Source organism: Sipha flava, unplaced genomic scaffold, assembly GCF_003268045.1.
Source record: "Sipha flava isolate LNK unplaced genomic scaffold, YSA_version1 202_pilon_pilon, whole genome shotgun sequence".
Taxonomy (NCBI): domain Eukaryota; kingdom Metazoa; phylum Arthropoda; class Insecta; order Hemiptera; family Aphididae; genus Sipha; species Sipha flava.
In genome coordinates this window covers 1,470,127-1,491,630 of record NW_020272797.1, presented here as the reverse complement: position 1 = coordinate 1,491,630, position 21,504 = coordinate 1,470,127, and the positions used below count along the sequence as shown (strand labels likewise).

General features: G+C 29.2%; 2 protein-coding genes across 2 annotated transcripts in view; one reads left to right on the top strand and one right to left on the bottom strand.

The window, feature by feature from the left end:
• Window positions 1-21,504, top strand: part of LOC112682381 (dynein beta chain, ciliary-like) — a 48,231-nt gene that overhangs the window by 2,148 nt on the left and 24,579 nt on the right. The window contains exons 7-23 of the mRNA XM_025552958.1: window positions 76-242; window positions 314-603; window positions 683-831; window positions 5,138-5,608; window positions 6,694-6,920; window positions 6,978-7,104; window positions 7,170-7,403; window positions 7,485-7,663; window positions 7,729-7,864; window positions 7,943-8,077; window positions 8,158-8,420; window positions 17,931-18,132; window positions 18,288-18,512; window positions 18,585-18,795; window positions 18,857-18,984; window positions 19,072-19,503; window positions 21,100-21,273. Coding sequence (XP_025408743.1) covers window positions 76-242; window positions 314-603; window positions 683-831; window positions 5,138-5,608; window positions 6,694-6,920; window positions 6,978-7,104; window positions 7,170-7,403; window positions 7,485-7,663; window positions 7,729-7,864; window positions 7,943-8,077; window positions 8,158-8,420; window positions 17,931-18,132; window positions 18,288-18,512; window positions 18,585-18,795; window positions 18,857-18,984; window positions 19,072-19,503; window positions 21,100-21,273 — 3,750 coding nt within the window. The remainder of the gene's footprint in view (window positions 1-75; window positions 243-313; window positions 604-682; window positions 832-5,137; window positions 5,609-6,693; window positions 6,921-6,977; window positions 7,105-7,169; window positions 7,404-7,484; window positions 7,664-7,728; window positions 7,865-7,942; window positions 8,078-8,157; window positions 8,421-17,930; window positions 18,133-18,287; window positions 18,513-18,584; window positions 18,796-18,856; window positions 18,985-19,071; window positions 19,504-21,099; window positions 21,274-21,504) is intronic.
• On the bottom strand, window positions 1,303-3,032 carry LOC112682378. The gene is made up of 2 exons (XM_025552954.1): window positions 1,467-3,032; window positions 1,303-1,388 (listed from the first exon to the last, which is right to left on the bottom strand). Exons 1-2 carry the CDS (start codon window positions 2,953-2,955, stop codon window positions 1,384-1,386), a joined length of 1,494 nt encoding a protein of 497 aa, XP_025408739.1. The 5' UTR covers window positions 2,956-3,032; the 3' UTR covers window positions 1,303-1,383.

Sequence of the window (21,504 nt, the reverse complement as noted above, 5' to 3'; positions counted from 1 at the left end):
TTTATAATAAAATTTTCAAAATAAGATTTATTTTTGTTTAAAATCTAACATTAATTACTTTTAATTTCTACGTAGGAATTACCTGAAAAATGGACCACAACCAAGAAAAATGCACTGAATGTCAAATTACAAGTGATTCCACTTATTCAAACCGAAGGATCAATAATTAGCGGAAGAATTGTTTTGTTAGGAGTACGTGAAATGTTGTACAAAATTAATTTTATAAAACAGATCCAGTTCGAGTAAATATTAAAGAGTTAATTGTAATTTTTACATTAGTATATTGTTAGAATTTATTATTTATTTTGTTTAGTGCTGGTTGTGAACACCCTTACATAGAAATTGACAGGGCTAATAGCTCTTTGATGGAATTGGAAAACGTGCATGATAAACTACTTGCTCAAGCTGTATTATTTGAAATACCACAACCTGAGCCAAATATATTAGTATCAACTAAAAAATCACTGCGGCTGATTAAACAGTTGTGGGATTTTATATTTATGGTAAAGAGTTGGATAGATGTATGGCTATCGACATTATGGAAAAGCATCGATTCCGAGTTTATGGATATGGAACTAAAACGATTTTCAAAGGATTTGAAAGGTAAGTACTTTAAAAATAAAACACCAAAATCGGTTTCCTAACTTCTAAATTGTACTTATTCGTTATTATTAATTTTAAGTAATGGATAAAGAAATTCGTGATTTATCAGTTTATACATACATTGAAAACCTGATAAAAGATATGATGACTTCTTTAAGAGCATTAATTGAACTTCAAAATCCAGCAATGAAAGAACGTCATTGGGCGGAATTAATGGAAGTTACAAATGTAACTTAATTTTTATTGAGTATTATTTTGATTTTATAGTGTACCGTATACATCAGTGACATGTATAATAAGCTCAATAAGCTGATAAACAAAAAAAAAAAAAGTCTTAGACTCCGAATGAATCAGAACTAAAACGGTTTATTATATCTAAAAATATAATTAGATTGTCGTAAGTGGGGCTTGGAAGTTATTGTACTGAAAAGCATTAACATTCATTGTATAAATTGTAATAAAAATTACCCAAAGTTGCATTTAAAAATTGCAATAAACTACTTTATTTATCAAAACACTTAAAAAAAAAATTATACAAGTATTTTTTATATTATTATTAGAGTACGGATTTTAAAGCAATAAAAAACTAAAATAAAGCACTAAAAAAAAAAAGCAATAAAGCTGTCTAAATCTTCCAAAAAGCTTTAAAAAAAGCATTAAAAATAGGTTTTTAAAAAAAATTTATCACAAAAAAAGTATTAAAATGATTTAAAAAAAAAAGGTATTATAATAAACTTATTAAAAACCCTGCTTCTCCGAGTTTTCATTCTTCCACAATTATTAATCTGTAAATTGAATTTATTCTATTTAAGATAATTTATAAAAAATAAATTAAATAACAGTTATTAAATGATTTTTTTTACCTATATCATCGGAGTTGCATTGAACAATCAAAATTTTTTTCAAGTTTTCAAATAAAAATTTTCTACGACGATCGGACAATATATGCTTGTATTTTGAAAAGCTACGTTCGACGTCAACAGATGTAATAGGAGCAAATTTGTAATGGATTAAATCATCACATGTTAAGTCTTCAGGAAGTTCCTCTCTTGATACTTTTTCGGCTTTTAGAATATTTGATATTATGGTAAGAATTTTAAATCCCGAATTTTTGTTTAGTACATCATCAAGTTTTTTTGTAACTGTTTCTCCCGTTTTTCCCAAAGCTTGTTTAATTTGTTGTTTAACCTTTTCTATATAACACACGGATTCTGATAATAGCATCCCAGATGTTTCTAAACGTGTAATTTCAGTAGCCAAAAATCCAAAATTACTTTTTATGTAGATTAAATTTTTTTCAATTTCTGGGTTTTCGACTAATTTTTTAGCGTTTTTAATAGCCAGTGCATCATCTGAGTCCAATTGAAGTATAACATTTTTGATATGTAGAAAATGTTCACAATAATAGTTTACGGCATTTAACCAAGTGCCCCAACGAGGGGCAATAATTAGTTCTGGAGGTAGAGGAATACCCGGAGCCAAATTCTTAAACAAATTTATACGGTATGGAGCTTTTAAAAAAACTTTTTTAATATTTGATATTAAACTATTAATTTCTGGAAAATTTATTCTGATCTGTTCTGCCACTCTGTGTAGGCCATGTGCCAAACAAGTTATATGCACCATTTTTGAGTAAAGAACTTGTAAAGATTTTCCTGATTTTACCATATATGGTGCCGCATCCGACACAAAAAGTAAAACGTTGTCATAAAGTATACCTTCAGGCCATAATATAAAAAGAGATCTGTCAAATAATTTAGATATAGTAGAGTGGTTGGCTTTTTCTAACACCTCTGAGTTAAGTAGGAATATTTTTCCAGGATTGTCTACTTCCAATGTACCAATTATAACATTGGCTACATATCGCTCCTCAACGTCAGTAGTCTCATCTATTGACACCCATACATTTTTGTTCCTGACGTAATCTCTAATTTTAATAATAGTATTTGTATAGCATTGATCTATATAGTTTTTTCGAAGCGTAGACTCGTCAGTAAAAATTTGTTTTGTATGTTTATGCAGAAAATCGCGAAATGTTGGTATATTTAATTTAGTGAGAGGGATATTTGTGGACAAAAAAACATTACACAGTTCTTCGTTGAATGATGACTTCATTGACATACCTGTGACTAGAAGCTGAGATTTTGGTTTTTCTTGTTGATTTCTAATATTTAGCTGCTGGATATGTTTACCTCTAGCGATATGTTGTTGAATATTATATTTTTTTTCGGCAGATTCTTTAACACCACATACTTTGCAAAAAAGTACAGCATTGTCACAAGAAAAAATGTCTTCACCAAATTCTTTTACAAAATTGCGAAGACGAGCACTACAATTAATAATTTTTGGCATTTTGTAAGTGACTATCGGTAAGAATAACGAGCTATACGGTGTTGCAACGAAAACTAAACTGTAATTCTGAGTAGATAATTTCCAGAGCAAAAGCATATTTTTGTGTTTATTGTCGTTTTAAGATAAAATAATCTACTATATTCAATAAGCTATATACGTATCTAAATTACATCGATAAACATACCCATAAATCAAACATAACGAGATAAAATCGATTGAGCCAGCCATATACAATATACGATATTGGAAAATACATTATTTTACAATAAAATAAAAATTAAAAAATACCTTTCAAATACGTTTATTTAGAACACATTTTGAAAAATGTACCAAAAATGCCCAAAAAAGCATAAATATTCAAAAAACGCAAAAAAAGCAAAAAAAAAAAGCAAAATAAAATGTCGTGCATAGCAGTATAGCAGTATAAATCGAATTTGTAGCTGACATAGCTTCGTTTTAGAGCAATAGAAAAAAAAGGCAAATGCCTTCAAAAACCGTACTCTAATTATTATATTATAAATGCGAGTTATTTTACAAAATATTTCAGAATATGTTTGCACTAAAAATGCTTAGATTTTAATTCGTACTTGCATGAAATTAATTGATAACCTACTTAGCAATAAATCCAAACAATAGAAGAAAAGTTGCAAATGCAATAATTTCTAAGACCTAGTCATATGTATATATATATATACTTATAAGGTACCATAATATGGTAGTAAGAGAATGATGTAAACATTTCATTTAAAATATAATTAATAGCTTTTAAACTTACTTTAAGATACAAGAAACCCGTATTATTTCGAATTACGAAAATAATAAATTTAATATTACATATTATTCCACTAATATATGTATATACTGTAATGATGTGCATCATTCGACTGTAAAATATTGCACAAATATTTTATAATAATATTACATACCTACATATATATATATATATATATATATATATATACAGTGGCGTACATTCAATCTTGCTCTGGGGGGGGGAGGTTAACAAAAATAATCGTTATTTTTTTTTTTTCGTTGCACAGATAATATGATAAATAACTGCTATAAATAGGTATTATTTTATAAAACTTTTTTACCAATTTACAGTTTACTTTTACATTACAGTAAATTAATAGCTATTAGAATATAAAAACAGCATGATTAACAAAACTTTTCAAACACCTGTCAATATAATTATTTAATTATCATAATATTTGTATAGTTGTATATTTTAAGTTCAAAGTGTAATAATAAAACTATGAATATATTACACGTCATCAATAATAAAACAATTTTCTTTCTTATTTTTTTGGCCCTGGGGGGGTTTGAACTTAGACCCTCCCCCCTCGTATGTACGTCACTGTACATATATATATATATACATCATTCGATTTTAAAACATTAAAAAAAAATAATAAATGACGGCTCTTTCGATACCTGCACGGACAACACAAATCCAACAATAAAGGTTTAACCCTACAATACTCCATTGACATCATAAGTAGGTCACATCTTGAAACGATCAGTCCAAGGTGCATTCGGCCATACTCCTTTATATTATAGGGGTACACAACTTTCTCCCAGAGCTCTTGTCCATAGACCGCCAGTGCGTGCACAAGGAGTATCTTACTCATAAGCCACCGACATGTGCGAAGGGGGCTCTTGATTTTAAGTCGTCAATGCGTGAGCACCGAGCGTCAGATTATTAAAGAAGTATCCTGCAACAAGTGGCCATCGTGTACGAATATTTAACTTTTATAATTAATTTGTTTGATTTGAGTTTTCTGTGTGAGTGTTGAAAAGTGTCCAACTGCAGTACATCAAATCTTGTGTTTGTCCCATTTCATTTCAAACTCATTACATTTCTGTGATAGTTGTAAATGCACAGATCATCGGTATTTGAATACCTGCTACAAAACAAGTAAGTGTTATTTTATTTGGCTTGCCAGACTGTCGATTTGCACTGATCAGCTTTCGAACCTTTGTAAACCCGAGAGCCCTCCCTTAAACCAGGAGAAAGGTAATCAACCCATAATACATATATTTTTAGATACCATACCACCTACATACATCTCACCATTATATTCCCTATTTCTTTTTTATTCTTATTTTTGTATTTTCGGGTTATTACAATATACACGCCACTGTTATACATAATAGATTATATAATTAATCTTTTTTATAGGTAAAATTTTCTATTGAAAAATCTACAACACTAAATGATTTAGTGTCACTTAACTTACACAAATGCGAAGATGATGTAAAAAATATTGTCGATAAGTCCGTAAAAGAGATGAATATGGAAAAGTCCTTGAAAGAATTTGCTGAAATTTGGAACACAATGCAATTTGAGTATCTGCCACATAACCGAACACAATATAATTTACTTAAAGTCAGAGAAGAGCTAATAGAAATTTTAGAAGACAATCAAGTCCAATTACAAAATATGTTGAACTCAAAATTTGTAGGACATTTTTACGATGAAGTAGCGAATTGGCAAACGAAATTGAACACCGCTGACAGAGTAATAAATATATGGTTAGAAGTACAAAGAACATGGGTTTATTTGGAAGCAATATTCATTGGATCTGATGACATAAGAATACAACTACCAGAGGACACAAGACGATTCGAAACGCTCGATAAGGAATTTAAGGTGAATAAAAATATGATATATCATAATCAGTGTTGGGAATAGATAATGCAAAATTTATCTAGATAAAGATGAAAGATAATATGTCCAAATTCATCTAGATAAAGATAATAGATAAAAAAATTTCAAATATTTAGATAAAGATAAAAGATAATTTCATTTTTATCTAGATAAAAAAAAAAAGATATTTTCAAAAAATTTTATTTGTTGGTCAATATTTCATATTTGTAATAATATCTATGAAGACACAATTATAATCATTATTATCAATAGGTACCTAAATGTTTAATGTTTATTGTAGTAATGTAGTGTACCATTAAGCAGTATTTATATATAAAGTACAGTATTTAATGATAATTAATCACTAAAATGTAACACAAAAAAAAAAAAAATGAAAATTGCATAGTATCAGGATGAATACAGAATACATAAGAGATTATTTTAAGTTAACAATATTATTTTCCATATAATCTCAATTTGATGATTTTTATTATTCTATAAGTAGTTACGACTTTACGGGTTCCAAGAGTGAAGTATTGACTATTCAGTGTATTAGTTACGTGTGTATACTAAAATAAAATATATATAATAATAATAACTATATTTGAAACTTCCATGGAAAAATAAGAAATTAAGTTTAAAAATACCAAAGATATTTTTCCGACATGAAAATACAAACAAAATGTTATACCAAGAAATAATAATTACTTATTAATAATACACAAATTATAATTATGAATACAAAATCTATATATATATATAAAAAAAAGTCGGGTTAGTTACAGAATTTATAAATCAAGAACGGCTAGACCGATTTTGATGATCTCTAATTTATTGGATTCGTCTCCATACAAGAATAAAAATAACTCTAATCTTGTCAAGAATTCAGACAATTATCTAGATAAGTAAACATTTTATCTTAGATAAGTAATTAGATAACTTAGCGTTATTTATCTAGATAAGATAAAAGATGACAAAAAATCTATCTAGATAAGTCCCAACACTGATCATAATATTTATAATATACATATCAAAATATATAAAATATAGTTGCACGACTATAAATTGTTTTAATTACATTATAATAGGCGATATTGACGGATATAGAAGCTAATCCAAACGTCATAAAAGGCACTAGTAAACCTGGATTATATAACAAACTTGTTAACATACAAGATGAATTATCGAAATGTGAAAAAGTTCTGGCACAATACTTGGAAACAAAACGTTTGACATATCCTAGATTTTATTTTATATCGTCGACTGATCTATTAGATATCTTATCAAATGGGAATAATCCAGAGGCCGTATGCAAGTAAATTGAACAAAAATATTTTTATCTCTTATACTGTTCATTAAATTATGTCTACAGACACTTAATCAAGTTGTACGATTCGATAGCACAACTGAAGTTTTCGAAAGATAAATTAGCGGTTGGTATGCATGCCAAGGATGGTGAATATGTTGACTTTTATGGGAATTGTGAATGTTCCGGACAAGTGAATAATAATCATTTTCTATAATTTTAGTTTTTCAAAATGTATTTACAATGTTTAATATTTAGGTTGAAAAATGGTTAAATAAATTGACGGACATAATGCGTACATCAGGACGTAAATATTTTGATAAAGCGGTGAGGTCTTATGACGAAAAACCAAGGAGACTATGGATATTTGATTATCCGGCTCAGGCAGCTTTATGTGGCATTCAAATTTGGTGGACTAGTGAGACCAACGAAGCCTTTGCTCATTTAGAATTGGGTCATGAAAACGCGTTGAAGGAATACAATAAAAAACAGGTAGAAACAATAAATTTCATTCCGTATAGTTACATATAAATAAACATACTACATAAATATTGAATACACACATGATTCCAGATAGTACAGTTAAACGAACTTATTGATCTATTATTGGGTGACTTGACTAAGGGAGAAAGACAAAAAGTAAACACAATTTGTACAATCGATGTACATTGCAGAGATGTGGTGGCTAAATTGATTCAACAGAAAATTGAAACGGCTTCTTCATTTCAGTGGCAATCACAATTAAGACACAGGTAGTATAAATGTAACCAATATTTAATTTTGAGCATGAAATTTATATAAGTTTTCGCTTGAAAAGGTGGGATTTAAAAGAATCAGATTGTTTTGCTAACATTTGTGACGCAGAGTTTCGATATTCATACGAATATCTGGGAAATACCCCTAGATTGGTTGTGACTCCGTTGACTGACAGATGTTATATAACATTAACACAGGTAAATTTCATTGCGATAGTTTAGTTTTTAAACACGTGTTCTTTTTTTTTTTTTCATCAACTGTGTTACTTACATTAGTCGTTACATTTGATTATGGGAGGTGCTCCTGCTGGACCAGCAGGTACCGGCAAAACAGAAACAACCAAAGATTTGGGAAAATCTATAGGAATGATGGTCTACGTTTTTAATTGTTCGGAACAAATGGATTATAGGGTGAGTTTTGAATATTACTCAAATAAGTAACTATAGTATAATAAATAATCAATAATATAAAAACTATTACATGTTTTCAGTCATGTGGAAATATTTATAAGGGTCTAGCTCAGACAGGTGCTTGGGGATGTTTTGATGAGTTCAATAGAATATCCGTTGAAGTTTTATCCGTGGTTGCGACTCAAGTAAAATCCGTATTGGACTCCATTAAAGCGAAAAAGAATACATGTTTTCTATTGGGTGACAACGTAAATCTAATACCGACCATTGGCATGTTCATAACTATGAACCCCGGATATGCAGGACGAGCAGAACTCCCTGAAAATCTTAAAGCCTTGTTCAGGTAGATGCAATATTCTGTAGAAAGTTAAATATTTGGAGGGATGGTAACGGTTCTTTAACAAACCCAATTATTGCCTCTTAAGATCCTTATGAGTTTCCTTAATTGCGTTCGGTATTCGTCAATTGCGCCGCATTTGGGACACTACCTAGATAATAAACATCTATTACGCCGGTATAAAAAGGGTATATTTAAAAGGTATACATCTATTGCGCCGGTAAAATAACTTACACTGCAAGTAAAAATCATAATGGCTAAAAACAAAAATTAAAATTAAAATGAAACTTATCATTCTACATATTTGGTATTTACACTATTATTATATTAAACATATATACCTATATATATTTATATATATATATATACACTTATCTTAAAAATTTTGAAATGTTTTTAGGTCTAATATCAAAATTAGTTATTTCTATTTTACTATTTATTTTTTTATCATAAATTTAGAGTTTGGTATATTTGTGATTACTAAGAGAATGCCTATTATGATTGTTGCGTTATATTATTTTTAAAACTTCATAAAAAACAAAAATATTTGGGTGAGGTGAATAAAAATATTTCTCAAACGCTGAGTGAAATGCCTCACAGGCATTTGTTGTTCTTACACCTGATATGTCACACGATGACCAAAGATACGAAGGAAAAGTTGCATTTTCATCAATATATGTATCAATGAGGTAATCACAAAATGTATTAACTCGAATTTTGATTGGCGCAATAGATGTATACCTATAAATTATACTCTTTTTATACCATCGCGATTATTGTACATTTATTATAATATACTCGTATTTATTGTACATATTAAAATTAATAATTTCCATAATTATTATTTTCCATCCCATAATTTTTCTTTCTTTATCTACGATTTTCAGTTAGGCAATTGATATAAAGTCATTGCGTTGTGTCTATATTTAAAATAATACAAGATCAAAATAAAAAATTATAGATACGCGAAATGTTATTTTAAAATAACTAATAAAAAATATACCAGTATTTTATGTTAGTTTTATCTTATAAGTCACTTAGTAATAAATTAAAATAATTTGGTAATCATCCTTCCTTTTAAAAACTACAGTAGTCTTATAAAAATATCTTATCGAAAAAATATCAATTGACTTAATAATATATAACAAGAATTTGATGAAAAAAAGGCGATGGGAGACAACGGCAGTTACCTATTTGCACCAAAATAAATAAATTATTTTTGAATATAGTCCATTTGCGTTAAAATAAAAAAAAGTATGTTATTTCTGACGGTCCATTTACCCCAAATTTACCTACGTAAACATTTTATATTAACAACTTGGTTAGTTCATGTACAGTAGTTGATTTATAGCTGATTTAATTAGAACCACTAATAATTGAAAATCTTTTCATTTTTACTTTAATGAACAATTTTATAAATCTTAACTTAATATTTTTAAATTTTTAGACATTTTAATTAAAACAATCCAAACAGATATTTATATTAAAATAAATAGTAGCGTTAAAAATATACCTAACCCTCATAAAAATGTACAAGTTAAAACAAGATTAAAAAAAACTTTAAAAGCAATTAAAAACTATTAAAATAAAAAAAATAACGTGTTATGAATATATACGAATAGTTGCATTCAACTAGAATAAAGATTAGGATGTGTGATACGTATAATATATTTATTTATATTTTATTATAATTTATTTATTATGATTAATTTAATTGATTATTTTAAAATGTTCGTACTATTGACTATTAATACCTATAGCATATAATTTTAAAAAAAAATGTATAACTAATAATTATAAATTATTATTTGAAATAAATACGTATTATTGACTATTATTTTTAAAAAAATCGTACAATTGACTAAAATTGACTATCATTTAAATAAAATTGTATCGATCATTAATATTACATAACAGTATAGTACAGTACATAATTACAGTACAGTACAGTGCGTTGTACACTAGGGTGGCCATTAGTAATAGAGATATAATTTTTTTTTCGAAATATTTTATGCGAGACCCCTTAAATTTGTTCTAATACATATAAAAATGAAGTGAGTGAATTTCGGTCACGGTAGACTAACTCTATGACGTGCCCCAAAAGGGTTGAATATTTAAACTCGAAGATAGTTGTTTAATTTTTTCTCATTATCTCGAAAAATGACAAAAAAATTGTACAAAACTTTTATTTTAAATAAACATATTTCCTATAAGAAATGTCTATAAAAATGTCACCGAAACCTTTATCTTGACAAATAAAACGATATTGAATCTATTATGTTCTATGGCCACTATTATTATTATTTTTTTTTTTTGTTTTCGCTGTTTTCTTATAGATAAATTAATTGTACAACTAAAAATCTTTTATAAAATTGATTTGAAATTATATTTTCTATACATTTTTTTTTGTATGACATTTTAAAAGAACAAACTTTAATTTTTTTAAATTACTTTACGTAATTTTAATAATATTAATGATGATAGAAGGAAACGTTAACAGTAAATGAATTATGATTTATAAAATTGACAATACTTATTTATTATTAATTTAAATATACGGTTTCTTAAGAGGTTCTTTGGTGGATCGAGAATATTGCTTTCAGTAATCTTGAACAACCTGAATATTTTTTATTAAAAAAATATTGATAATAAAAGCTCTATACAATTTTATCATGAGAATATTAGTTTATGAGATAGTGGGAAAAAATTAAAAAATTACCCCCAAATTCAAATATTCAACACTCTTGGGGATCACATACCTTATTTATATATGTATTAAAACAAAATTAAGGGATCTGTGTTTAAGATTTCAAAACTCCAAAAACAAGGACCACACCATAGACGTGTGTGTGTTTGTTTCGCTCTTTTATCTATGTTATAAGTTTATTTTTTTCTAATCGTTTTTCCTATCGTTTTACGTTCGCCTGATCGTATAAACGTCGATCGGCTCGTACCTAATTAAGTCGATTATTCTATACAACAGATCAATTGCAAACTACAATTTTTAGTTTTATTTTTTAGTAATCTATATCATACGTGTATTGTTATAATGAACACTAAATTTCCTATTCCAAAGACAAACTCAAATGGAAATAAAAATGAATATTCATTTGCTGATATTATGAAATCTCTAAAAATTATTCGTAATGATATACAATCTATTAATCAGTGGCGAAGCGTCATAGGAGACAATGAGACAATGTCTACCCACTTTTAATACGGATACATAATTTGGTTTTATTATATTTTATTTATTTTTATATAATATTTACTTCAATATTTATCATAGTTTCACTTTTGTACCATACCATATTAGTATTCTTAAAATAGATTAGTTGCGGACCGTGCACGCGAGCTGTCGTCCGTTGTGACGTAGTGGTTAATTCTATAAACATACAAATACAGATGTAAAAATTAATATTATGAGACGACGCGTTGCAACGTCTCGTTTTTGAAGGCACGGTGTGCAGGGGAAATATGTTATTGAGTGGGGATTATTATTACGCTATGAGACATGTCTCGCGTTCGTATTTATTATTTAATTTTAATATATATTATTGTAATCGTCATTGCTTTTCGCGTTGATGCGTTATCAGTCAACGCAATTTTGCTATCGTAGTTATTGGTTAGTTTTTTTTTACGATTTATTTATTTCTGGTGTGATATTCGTATCTAAATATTAAAATAATGTACCATTGTCATTTGCTACTATGCCTGATGATTTAATTAATGAAATGTTGAATGATGGAATAGTAAACTACTCATAAGAAAAAATAAAATACCGTGTCCTTTTTATCATGAATACATAAATGGGGGGGGGGGGTGTAACGTATTATTTTAATGTCTCCCCAACTTAAATACTCGTGCTTCACCACTGCTATTTATACTAAATTGTTAACCCAAGAAAATAATTCAATAGCAATTTTAGTCAAAATGAATTATTTCTCAGCTGAGATTGCTTCATTAAATAAAAAAAAGAAATTGATGATATCAATAGTGGTCTGTTGATTCTTTTCGTTCTCTTGCTGTTGGGAATAACATTTTTGGTATAGATTTTGCTAAATAAATTCAAGATAGGTAAAATAAGTCGCGTAATAATAATTGTATTTAGCATTGACGAATTGTATAATGATGAGACGAAGCTTGCAACTGATCTTATTGAGTCGTTACATCTTGATATTTCTATCTCATCAGTTGTAAGACTGGGTAAACAATCAATTAAGCCTAAACCTGTTAGAATTGTACTTAATTCTCCTCAATCAGTCTTTGCGATATTAAAATCAAAAAAAACATTTGTCAAACATCCCACGTTGGAAGAATGTGTGGATTACAACGGATTTAACCTTCTTTCAAAGGTCCAGTTTATCAGCATTAAAAAAATAACGTAACAGAAGAAATGGTTCTGATGATGGTAACTGGTTTATAAAATATTCTCACGGTTCTCCCAAACTGGTTCAAAAAAACTGATTTATGGCTTAAGTACATCTCTCATTCACTCATCACGTAATATTTTTAATTTCTCATATGTAAATAAAAATTCTAATTTAAGTAAAAATTGTAATACCTTATCTGGTTATTATCTGGCTATTATCAAAATGTGTCCATGGTTTAAAATCTAAATTTTTCGATTTTCGTCAAAACTTTGTTTCCTAAAATCATTATGATTATTGAAGTGAAACTTCTATACGCGCGCTGCGAGTAAATTTTCAAGGTCGCGGCACACAGGAATGCAACGAAAATTCGTCACATTTTATACTAATACACACATTTTGTAGGAGATAGCAAACGCAGCACTGATAATAATGTAGGCTTCCGTCGATGTGCGGCCTACGTTACGTACCTTAATTTTATACCTATACACACTCATGTGCGTGACATTAAAAAAACCAAATGTATATATAATTATTTTAAGTCAGACTTATTACTTTTAAAATTACCATATTTATAAAAATTTTTTTATTACTTACTATTACTAACTATTTAGTATTTACTGTATATTACATTTAATTAAACTGTGATATTATTATACATACAGAAATATGTGATTTGTGTAGCATAAACAGTGGTATTTTAAACTTGAAATAAAAAAGTATAGGCAGGTCATTTTAACGGGCAAGTATGCAAATTTTTAATTTTTCCTTTACTACATGGATAATGTTAATTTCTTACTGATAAGAGCCTAGAAAAATCGATTTGCCCAGGGCATCCGAAAGTCTAAATTCAGCCCTGTTTCTCTTTCTTTATAGATCTTCTCATTTTGATTACTAAATAATTCTCTGCAAAGACAAATAATAAAAATGAAATCTCTACGACAGTAACTGTAGATTGTACTAGTGGTGTTTTGAAGGGTATACGCGGGTATACGACGTATACCCGTGAACTATCATGATGATTTAACGTATATGTACTTCATAAAAGTAACACCAATACGCACGTTTACTCACGTATACGCTCGTATACTTCATAAATAGAAAAAAATCCATAGGACATACGTTTATTTTTAGAAAACTTGTTATTGATACTTAGGTTAATAATAACATTGATAATTGATTATTATTTATAACCATCGATTATCGTCTAACTATATTCATTAGGTATCAATTTATAATACCTACAAGCGGCCGATGACGTTTTTATACAAGAAAATACTAGATAGTGTGATCATTGATTAAATAAACATAGATAGCTCACGCAATGATAAATATTGGAAACGCCTAAAATGTCTCAAATAGAGCCAGAATTGTAGTAGTAATGGATTCCTGATAACAGAATGCGCTGGCGTTCCAAATAAACATCTTTCATCTCCAATTTATTGTTACCCGTGATCAATGTTGATTCATTGCTGATAAACTATAATCAATTTTAACCGTTGTCATTCATTCCTTTTTATTATATATAGATTCTGTTAAAGTTAATTGTATGTATTTTATATGCTTTGTAGTTACCTATTTGACTATTACATTATTATGCTTTTATTTTACAATAATTGTAAATAAAAAAATAAATATAATAATATTATATTATATTTTTTGCCTTTAAAATCGGGCAATTATTGAATTTTCTATAGAAGCTTTAAATACTTAAATAAATCAAGAAATAATATGGGATAAAATTAATACACATTTTTTTTATATATGGGATAAAATTAATTCACATTTTTTTTTTTTTTTTTATATATTAAAGTTTATACTTGTGACCATGAGATCCAGAAAAGATTTGAATACTCACGAGCGGAGCGAGCGTCTTTTGAGTGATAAAATCTGATAAGTCTTGATCCTAATGAATACACAATAGTCATTGTCATAGATCCTTAAATACGCGTATACTCTCTAGTTTTTTTGTCAAAACACCACTGGATTGTACATTAATAGTTTAATATCACCATGACTGTTGTCGAGGAAGTTCCACTTCTATGACCTGTGCCTGCACCGAATTGTTTTTTTTTTTATTTTATCTGAGATCTGGCTGATAAATGATATTAATAGTAACGAATTAGGTATGTCTAGCTTTACAGTATTTCTTAATGATCCTAATCATTTAAATAGTGTTCATGTCAAAGGAGGAGGAAGGCGTTCTCATAACTAGAAATAATCATTTTTGCCCTACTAGTCTTACTTTAACTAATCTTTCACTTGAAAGTCTAGCCGTATCATTTAAAACTGTTAATTTTAAAATTATACTTTTAACTATGTATATTCCTTTAAACAGTTGATACATTTAAACAATACTGCGTAGAGATTGAAAATTTAAGGTTACATTTTCCTAAATGCACGTTTATAATAGTAAGTGATTTTAAATTACTTGGTATTAAATGGTCGAACGTAAATCCTGCTATATTATCGGATATGATAAATCTAAAGCTTTAGCTGATAATATTGCATTTGAAAATCAAATTTTGAACAATTAATTCAGCACAATTTTATCGCATCCTACTGTGCAATGAATTGTTGTATCAATGTTATAATTATAATAATTGTTGTATCAATGTAATATTTTACCGGAAAACATGTGACATTGCGAAGCGAGTTGCATAGAGTTAAAAAAAATATTGATGCAACACTTATGCCCTATTTTTACTACTACCCAAAAAACATTATAATCACATTATTTGAAACATTTATGTATTATTTCATTACAATGTAAATCCAATGTATTCTAGTAATATACATGGAACATAAAAATTACATAATCACATCTCAATATTTCATTGGAACATGTAGTATTGCAATGCGAGTTATTTTGATGATGTTCACGATGATTTAATACGAAAACATTTTCTTAAAAAAAAAAAAAAAAAATGCAAAGGAGAATATCATTTATCGAGAATCGATCTTCGTATCTATGAATTACATCCTATAAAATACGTCCATGAAGTTGCCCTCTATCCACTTTGACCTATCAACTTCAAACCTTCACCAATATTTTGGAACTAATTAGGAACTACTTGGAACCAGGTTTTCAAAATTTTCAAAATTGTATTCCTTAGTACATATTTAAAATGTTGTATTTAGAAATCTGTTTTTCAGTTAGCTAAAAAAATTAATTTGCATTCTGACGTGGACTGCGCGGTGACCGTTATCACAACGGCCGTCGACGGCTGCGTTTATCTTTTCCAATCAACCTCCAGTCCGCGGGTCGCACCGTCATCACGACACCCGGTTCCCCATCATAGGAGGAGGACCTGGAACGGTCGCAAGAAAGTCTGACTCTCACCGAGTCCGTCTGTGTATAAGTTCCGCGACTTGAAAAACATGACCTCGCGTCATGAACCATCCACCGGAAACCATTATTTCTGTCAAATGTGTTTTGTGTATCAGTTGCATTAATTCACGTAACTCGCGCAAGTATCAATGTTTATCACCATATTAAACACCGTTATACTATCGGACATAATATCTATTTGATTATCATCATACTATGTTGGATTGTGCGTTCCTCATCGGATATGCTCCCCGAAAATATTTCGAATTCACTTAAATGTAATTTAATAATTGTTGTTTGCTAATCATATATTGTATTATGTATATTGATTTCATATTGTGCCAATGTTATGATAAGAAATCATACGCTTGTCCATGGGGGTGGCAGGATATGCATTTGCACTCCCTGCGAGATGAAGTGGCCACTGCCGCAAACCCATACCAACTTTTTGCAAAACCAACGTGAATCCGCATAATTATCTATTAATGTATATGAATATAATAATAAGGATATCCTGTAATTATTTACCTACATTACTATAACGATTAAACATTTAATGGTTGTCAAGATGAAATATCTCGTCGGATGCGTTAAGATAGTAAAATGGATATACAGTAGAACCTTGATAAGTCGAAAAAAATTCTGTTCCCTTGCGCAAATCTCGATTACTCAAAAAAAAAAACTATAGATAACTCGAACATATTGTGCTCCGAATATAGACGGATAATGACGGATAGCTTTATAAACATTTGTCTAAACGTACCGATGATTTTTTTTTCTAATCGCATTTATTGTGTTTATTATCGTATGTATCAACATTGATTAATACAATCTCGGCACACAACAATATTTTTCATTTGTATCGGTATTGCCAGTAGTGTCGGCGCTAGGGGAGGACAAATAGAATATTTTTCCAGGGCCCCACGCTTGTCAAAGGGTCCCTGTAATTTTAAATTATCATTTTAATACCGTGAGACACATTGACATTTTATATCCTAAAGGCTAATTTCCAAGGCCCCGCAATATCTAGCGCCGGCACTGATTGCCAGTTGCTACTTAAAAACTTTAATACATACATACATTTTAAAAACTCTTTAAGTCGAATTTTTTTTCTAAAACCTTGATAACTCGAAAACCTTAGTAAGTCGAAACCTCGATAAGTCGAAAAAAATTGCATTTCCCTTGAATTTCGACTTATCGAGGTTCCACTGTATTTAAAAGGTCTTTTAGAAAAAGTCCTAGAATTGTTTTTTTTTCGTATAATCTCTGAGTATACTCATTTACTTTAATGAAAGACCAGTTATACTATACTCAGATAACCTTATTGAGTTAGTAAGAATTATTGTGGTTAGGGTTGCACACTCTGTGAAAAAAGTCTGGACACGCATATGTAATAGATATTACCTACTGTACTTGAGCCAACATAGGCGTTTATTGCTAATAAATAAAATAAAAACAAATTACTATTATTATTATTTAGTTATTATTTGAGAAAAATAAATATATAAATAAATATATTATAATATTTTTATTATAATTATTTCGGAACGAAATAATATTCGGATAATCGAGGTTTCACTGTATATGAGGAGTTAATGTGAAATGTTTACGCAGGTGAATTTGGCGCAAATGAGCTTTTCCCAAAACGAATTAATTTTTTTGGCGAAAATGGGTGATGCCCGGGACAACTACCTCATTCGTATCCCCCTCAAGAACGCCCCGGCTTTTCTCTTAAATTCTAATATGGCTATAGAATGTTTACTTAAATTACTGTCCAACGAATATAAAGTTGTATTTATTTTTAAATTTTTATAGGCCTTGTGCCATGGTGGTACCAGATTTCGAATTGATTTGTGAAATAAACTTGATAGCTGAAGGATTTCAAAACGCGAGGATACTTGCTAGAAAATTCTTAACGTTATACTCACTTTGCAAAGAATTGTTATCAAAACAAGATCATTATGATTGGGGTCTTCGTGCTATTAAATCACTATTGGTGGTTGCAGGATCGTTAAAAGTAAAAATACATTATAATTAATAATTTATTCAATAACATTACTTTTTAAATGTTTAAAAAATCAAATTAATAAGTTCAACTATGTATGTATAAAATACAATACGCATAGATATTTTTAAATTAAATATCTTAATATTTCCTGATTTTAATTATAGAGGGCCGATAGAAATCGTCCGGAAGATCAAGTTTTAATGCGAGCTCTTAGAGATTTTAATACTCCAAAAATTGTCACTGAAGATACCAATATATTCATGGGACTTATCGGTGATTTGTTCCCTACACTTGATGTACCTCGAAAACGTGACTTTGAATTTGAAAAGCAAATTCGACAAGCTACGCTCGACCTAAAACTTCAACCGGAGGAAAACTTTATTCTCAAAGTAAGTATTATTATTATTAGTATCCAGAGCAGATCGTTATAAGTTGTCGAAATGTTCGTTTGATCAACACAGGTTATACAATTGGTGGAGTTATTAGAAGTACGACATTCTGTTTTTATAATTGGCTCGGCGGGCACGGGTAAGTCTGAGGTATGGAAAACATTGTACAGAACTTATTCAAACCTGAAATTGAAACCTTACTACAACGATATCGAACCAAAAGCAGTCACCAACGACGAGTTGTTTGGCGTTATTAGTCCGGCTACCAGGGAATGGGTGGATGGTACAGTTTGGACAATTTTCGTTGTAATGAACGTGTGTGATCACTTGTTTTTATCGGCTAGGATTATTTTCGTGTCTGATAAGAGAACAAGCTCAAATGCCCGGCAATGGGGCAAAATGGATGGTGATGGATGGCGATATTGATCCGATGTGGATAGAATCTTTAAACACGGTCATGGACGATAACAAGGCACGTGGATTATTATGAATATGAGATTTCGACTTGATATAGATAATAATTACATAACTTATGATATAAAACGATCATATGCTGCAGGTACTGACTTTGGCGAGCAATGAACGTATTGCACTGACACCGTCCATGCGCCTACTGTTCGAAATATCTAATTTGCGATCGGCCACTCCTGCCACCGTTTCCCGTGCCGGTATCCTTTATATAAATCCAACGGATCTTGGTTGGAACCCGTATGTGGCCAGTTGGATCGATACGAGAAAAAATGCGACCGAAAAGGCCGCTCTCGTGGTACTGTTCGAGAAGTACGTATCCGTCTGCATAGAGGCGCTAAAAACTAAATTCAAAATTATAACGCCCGTACCGGAGATAACGCACATACATATGTTGTGTACTTTACTTGAGTGCCTTCTGACTCCAACCAACTGTCCTTCAGAAACCTCCAGGGAAGTGTACGAGATGTATTTTGTGTTCGCATGTATATGGGCTTTCGGTTCTGCGACGTTTCAAGATCAGGTATGTCGTTTTACCTTATCGTTACCTAATTATATTCTGTCAATGATACATAGTATAAACTCGATGGATTATAATTCCATTGTATTCATACCCTAACCAGAGTTCTTGCAAGGTTCATCAGTGCCCCTCGCTATTTCATACATTTCTGCTTTTGAAGATTTGTTTTTATTTATTTTATTGTTTTTATTTTCGCCATTATTAATTCGTGAATTTTACATTCGTGGTTATTGTTTTGTTATTTTGGCCGGATACCCTTTACATAGTTTCAACACTTTATTTTTCGAGCTTTTTTGTTGCGAATTTATCAATTACATTTTCAAAATTGATTTTTCAAGCCAACTCACGTTTAATAGATAGTATTTCCATATTTGTTAATTTTTCTTGTGTAATTGAATGACTTAGATAGCATTTAATTTTTTTCAATTTATTGAAACTTATTTCACTTGTTGTAGTTGTTACCAGTATTGTTCAAAATAATTCTGAGTTGTATAACAATATTAGTATAAATATTTTTTAATGAATAATTACAAATTCATTTTAGTATCTCTAAAGGATTTAAAATTGTCTATCAAGTTATGAGTTTAATGATTAAATTATTCTAATTCTGCATACGAATCAGTTCCATTTAAATATTCTAAAATTTTTTTTTAATTGTGCAGGTTCATTTAAAGATGAAGCTGTTTCTTTTGCTTTAACTATAGAGATTTTAAATCCATTATTTTTTATGTTTATTACCTATCAAAAATAATAATCCTTTTAATATAGTTGAAACTATACCTATTATCAATGTATCAATATAGATATTATTTGATTTTTTGATTGCAAGGAACAGTTCATTAAATCATTTTGTATTATTATTAAAACTCAAATTTTCAACAAGATAAACATTATGAAGTTAAAAAAATGGAGAAGACATTTAGCTTCTTTGATTGAGTCTATACTTAGGGATTCATAATTTAACATACATTTCAAAATTTCATAAGATTTTGTTATATGTATGTATGTTGAAATAATTGTAGAAGTAGCACGGTTTTTTTTTTATGACTAACAAGTATTTATTGAGATTTTAATGTGATTTTCATCACCGTAGTTAATTTTTTCCAACTCGAAAAAGAACTAGAAAAAAATTAAACACTTTAAATAATTCCAAGAAATAAAATCTTTGTAAGAGATATTTCTGCTACGTTAACTCAAATTCTATTTAAACTATATATACGAGTAGTACAAAGGATAAATATGGCTAATTCATTTTTTTAACACATAACTGCTTGTATACCATTATATTTTCCATATTGGTTGCGTTATCATATTATTGTGCTCTACAATTTTTCTAGTTCTATGCCATCTCTTTCTAATTTATTTAATATTAATTTAATTAATATTAATATTAATAATTTATTCAATATTTCACTTATCAATATTTCACTTATCAATCCAGTAACCGTTTTCTCTTTTGAGTGAATATAATCGAAAAAGCTTTCTTCAATTAAAATTTAATTTTTTTTTCACTTCTTTCTTCTTTGCGCCCCTGGCATGGACCAATTTTGTTAAGCTCTCGCTATCGTTCTGCGTATAAGTAATGTTTAATGAACATAGGTCATTGACTGGAGAATTGAATTTTCTAAATGGTGGACGACTGAGTTCAAAACGATTAAAATACCGTCACCTGGGTCTGTGTTCAATTACTTCATCGATTCAAAATCTAAAATGTTCCATCAGTGGTCAGAACTGGTACTGCCGTTCGAGCTCAATCCAGACATACCTCTACAAGTAATTTTAACATCATTGCATTTAGATATATTTTTTTCAAACAATGTATGTCAGAAAATAAGTAAGGAAAATATTTTAGTTTAAATTACTTAACATTTATTATTGCTTCACCTTAACACTATTCTTTAATTTACATTTTACAATTAATATTTAATTTGTACCTGAGATGAAAACATATTTGACATGTGAATCCATTATGCATATTTCTTGCTGCAACAAGTTTCTATTAAA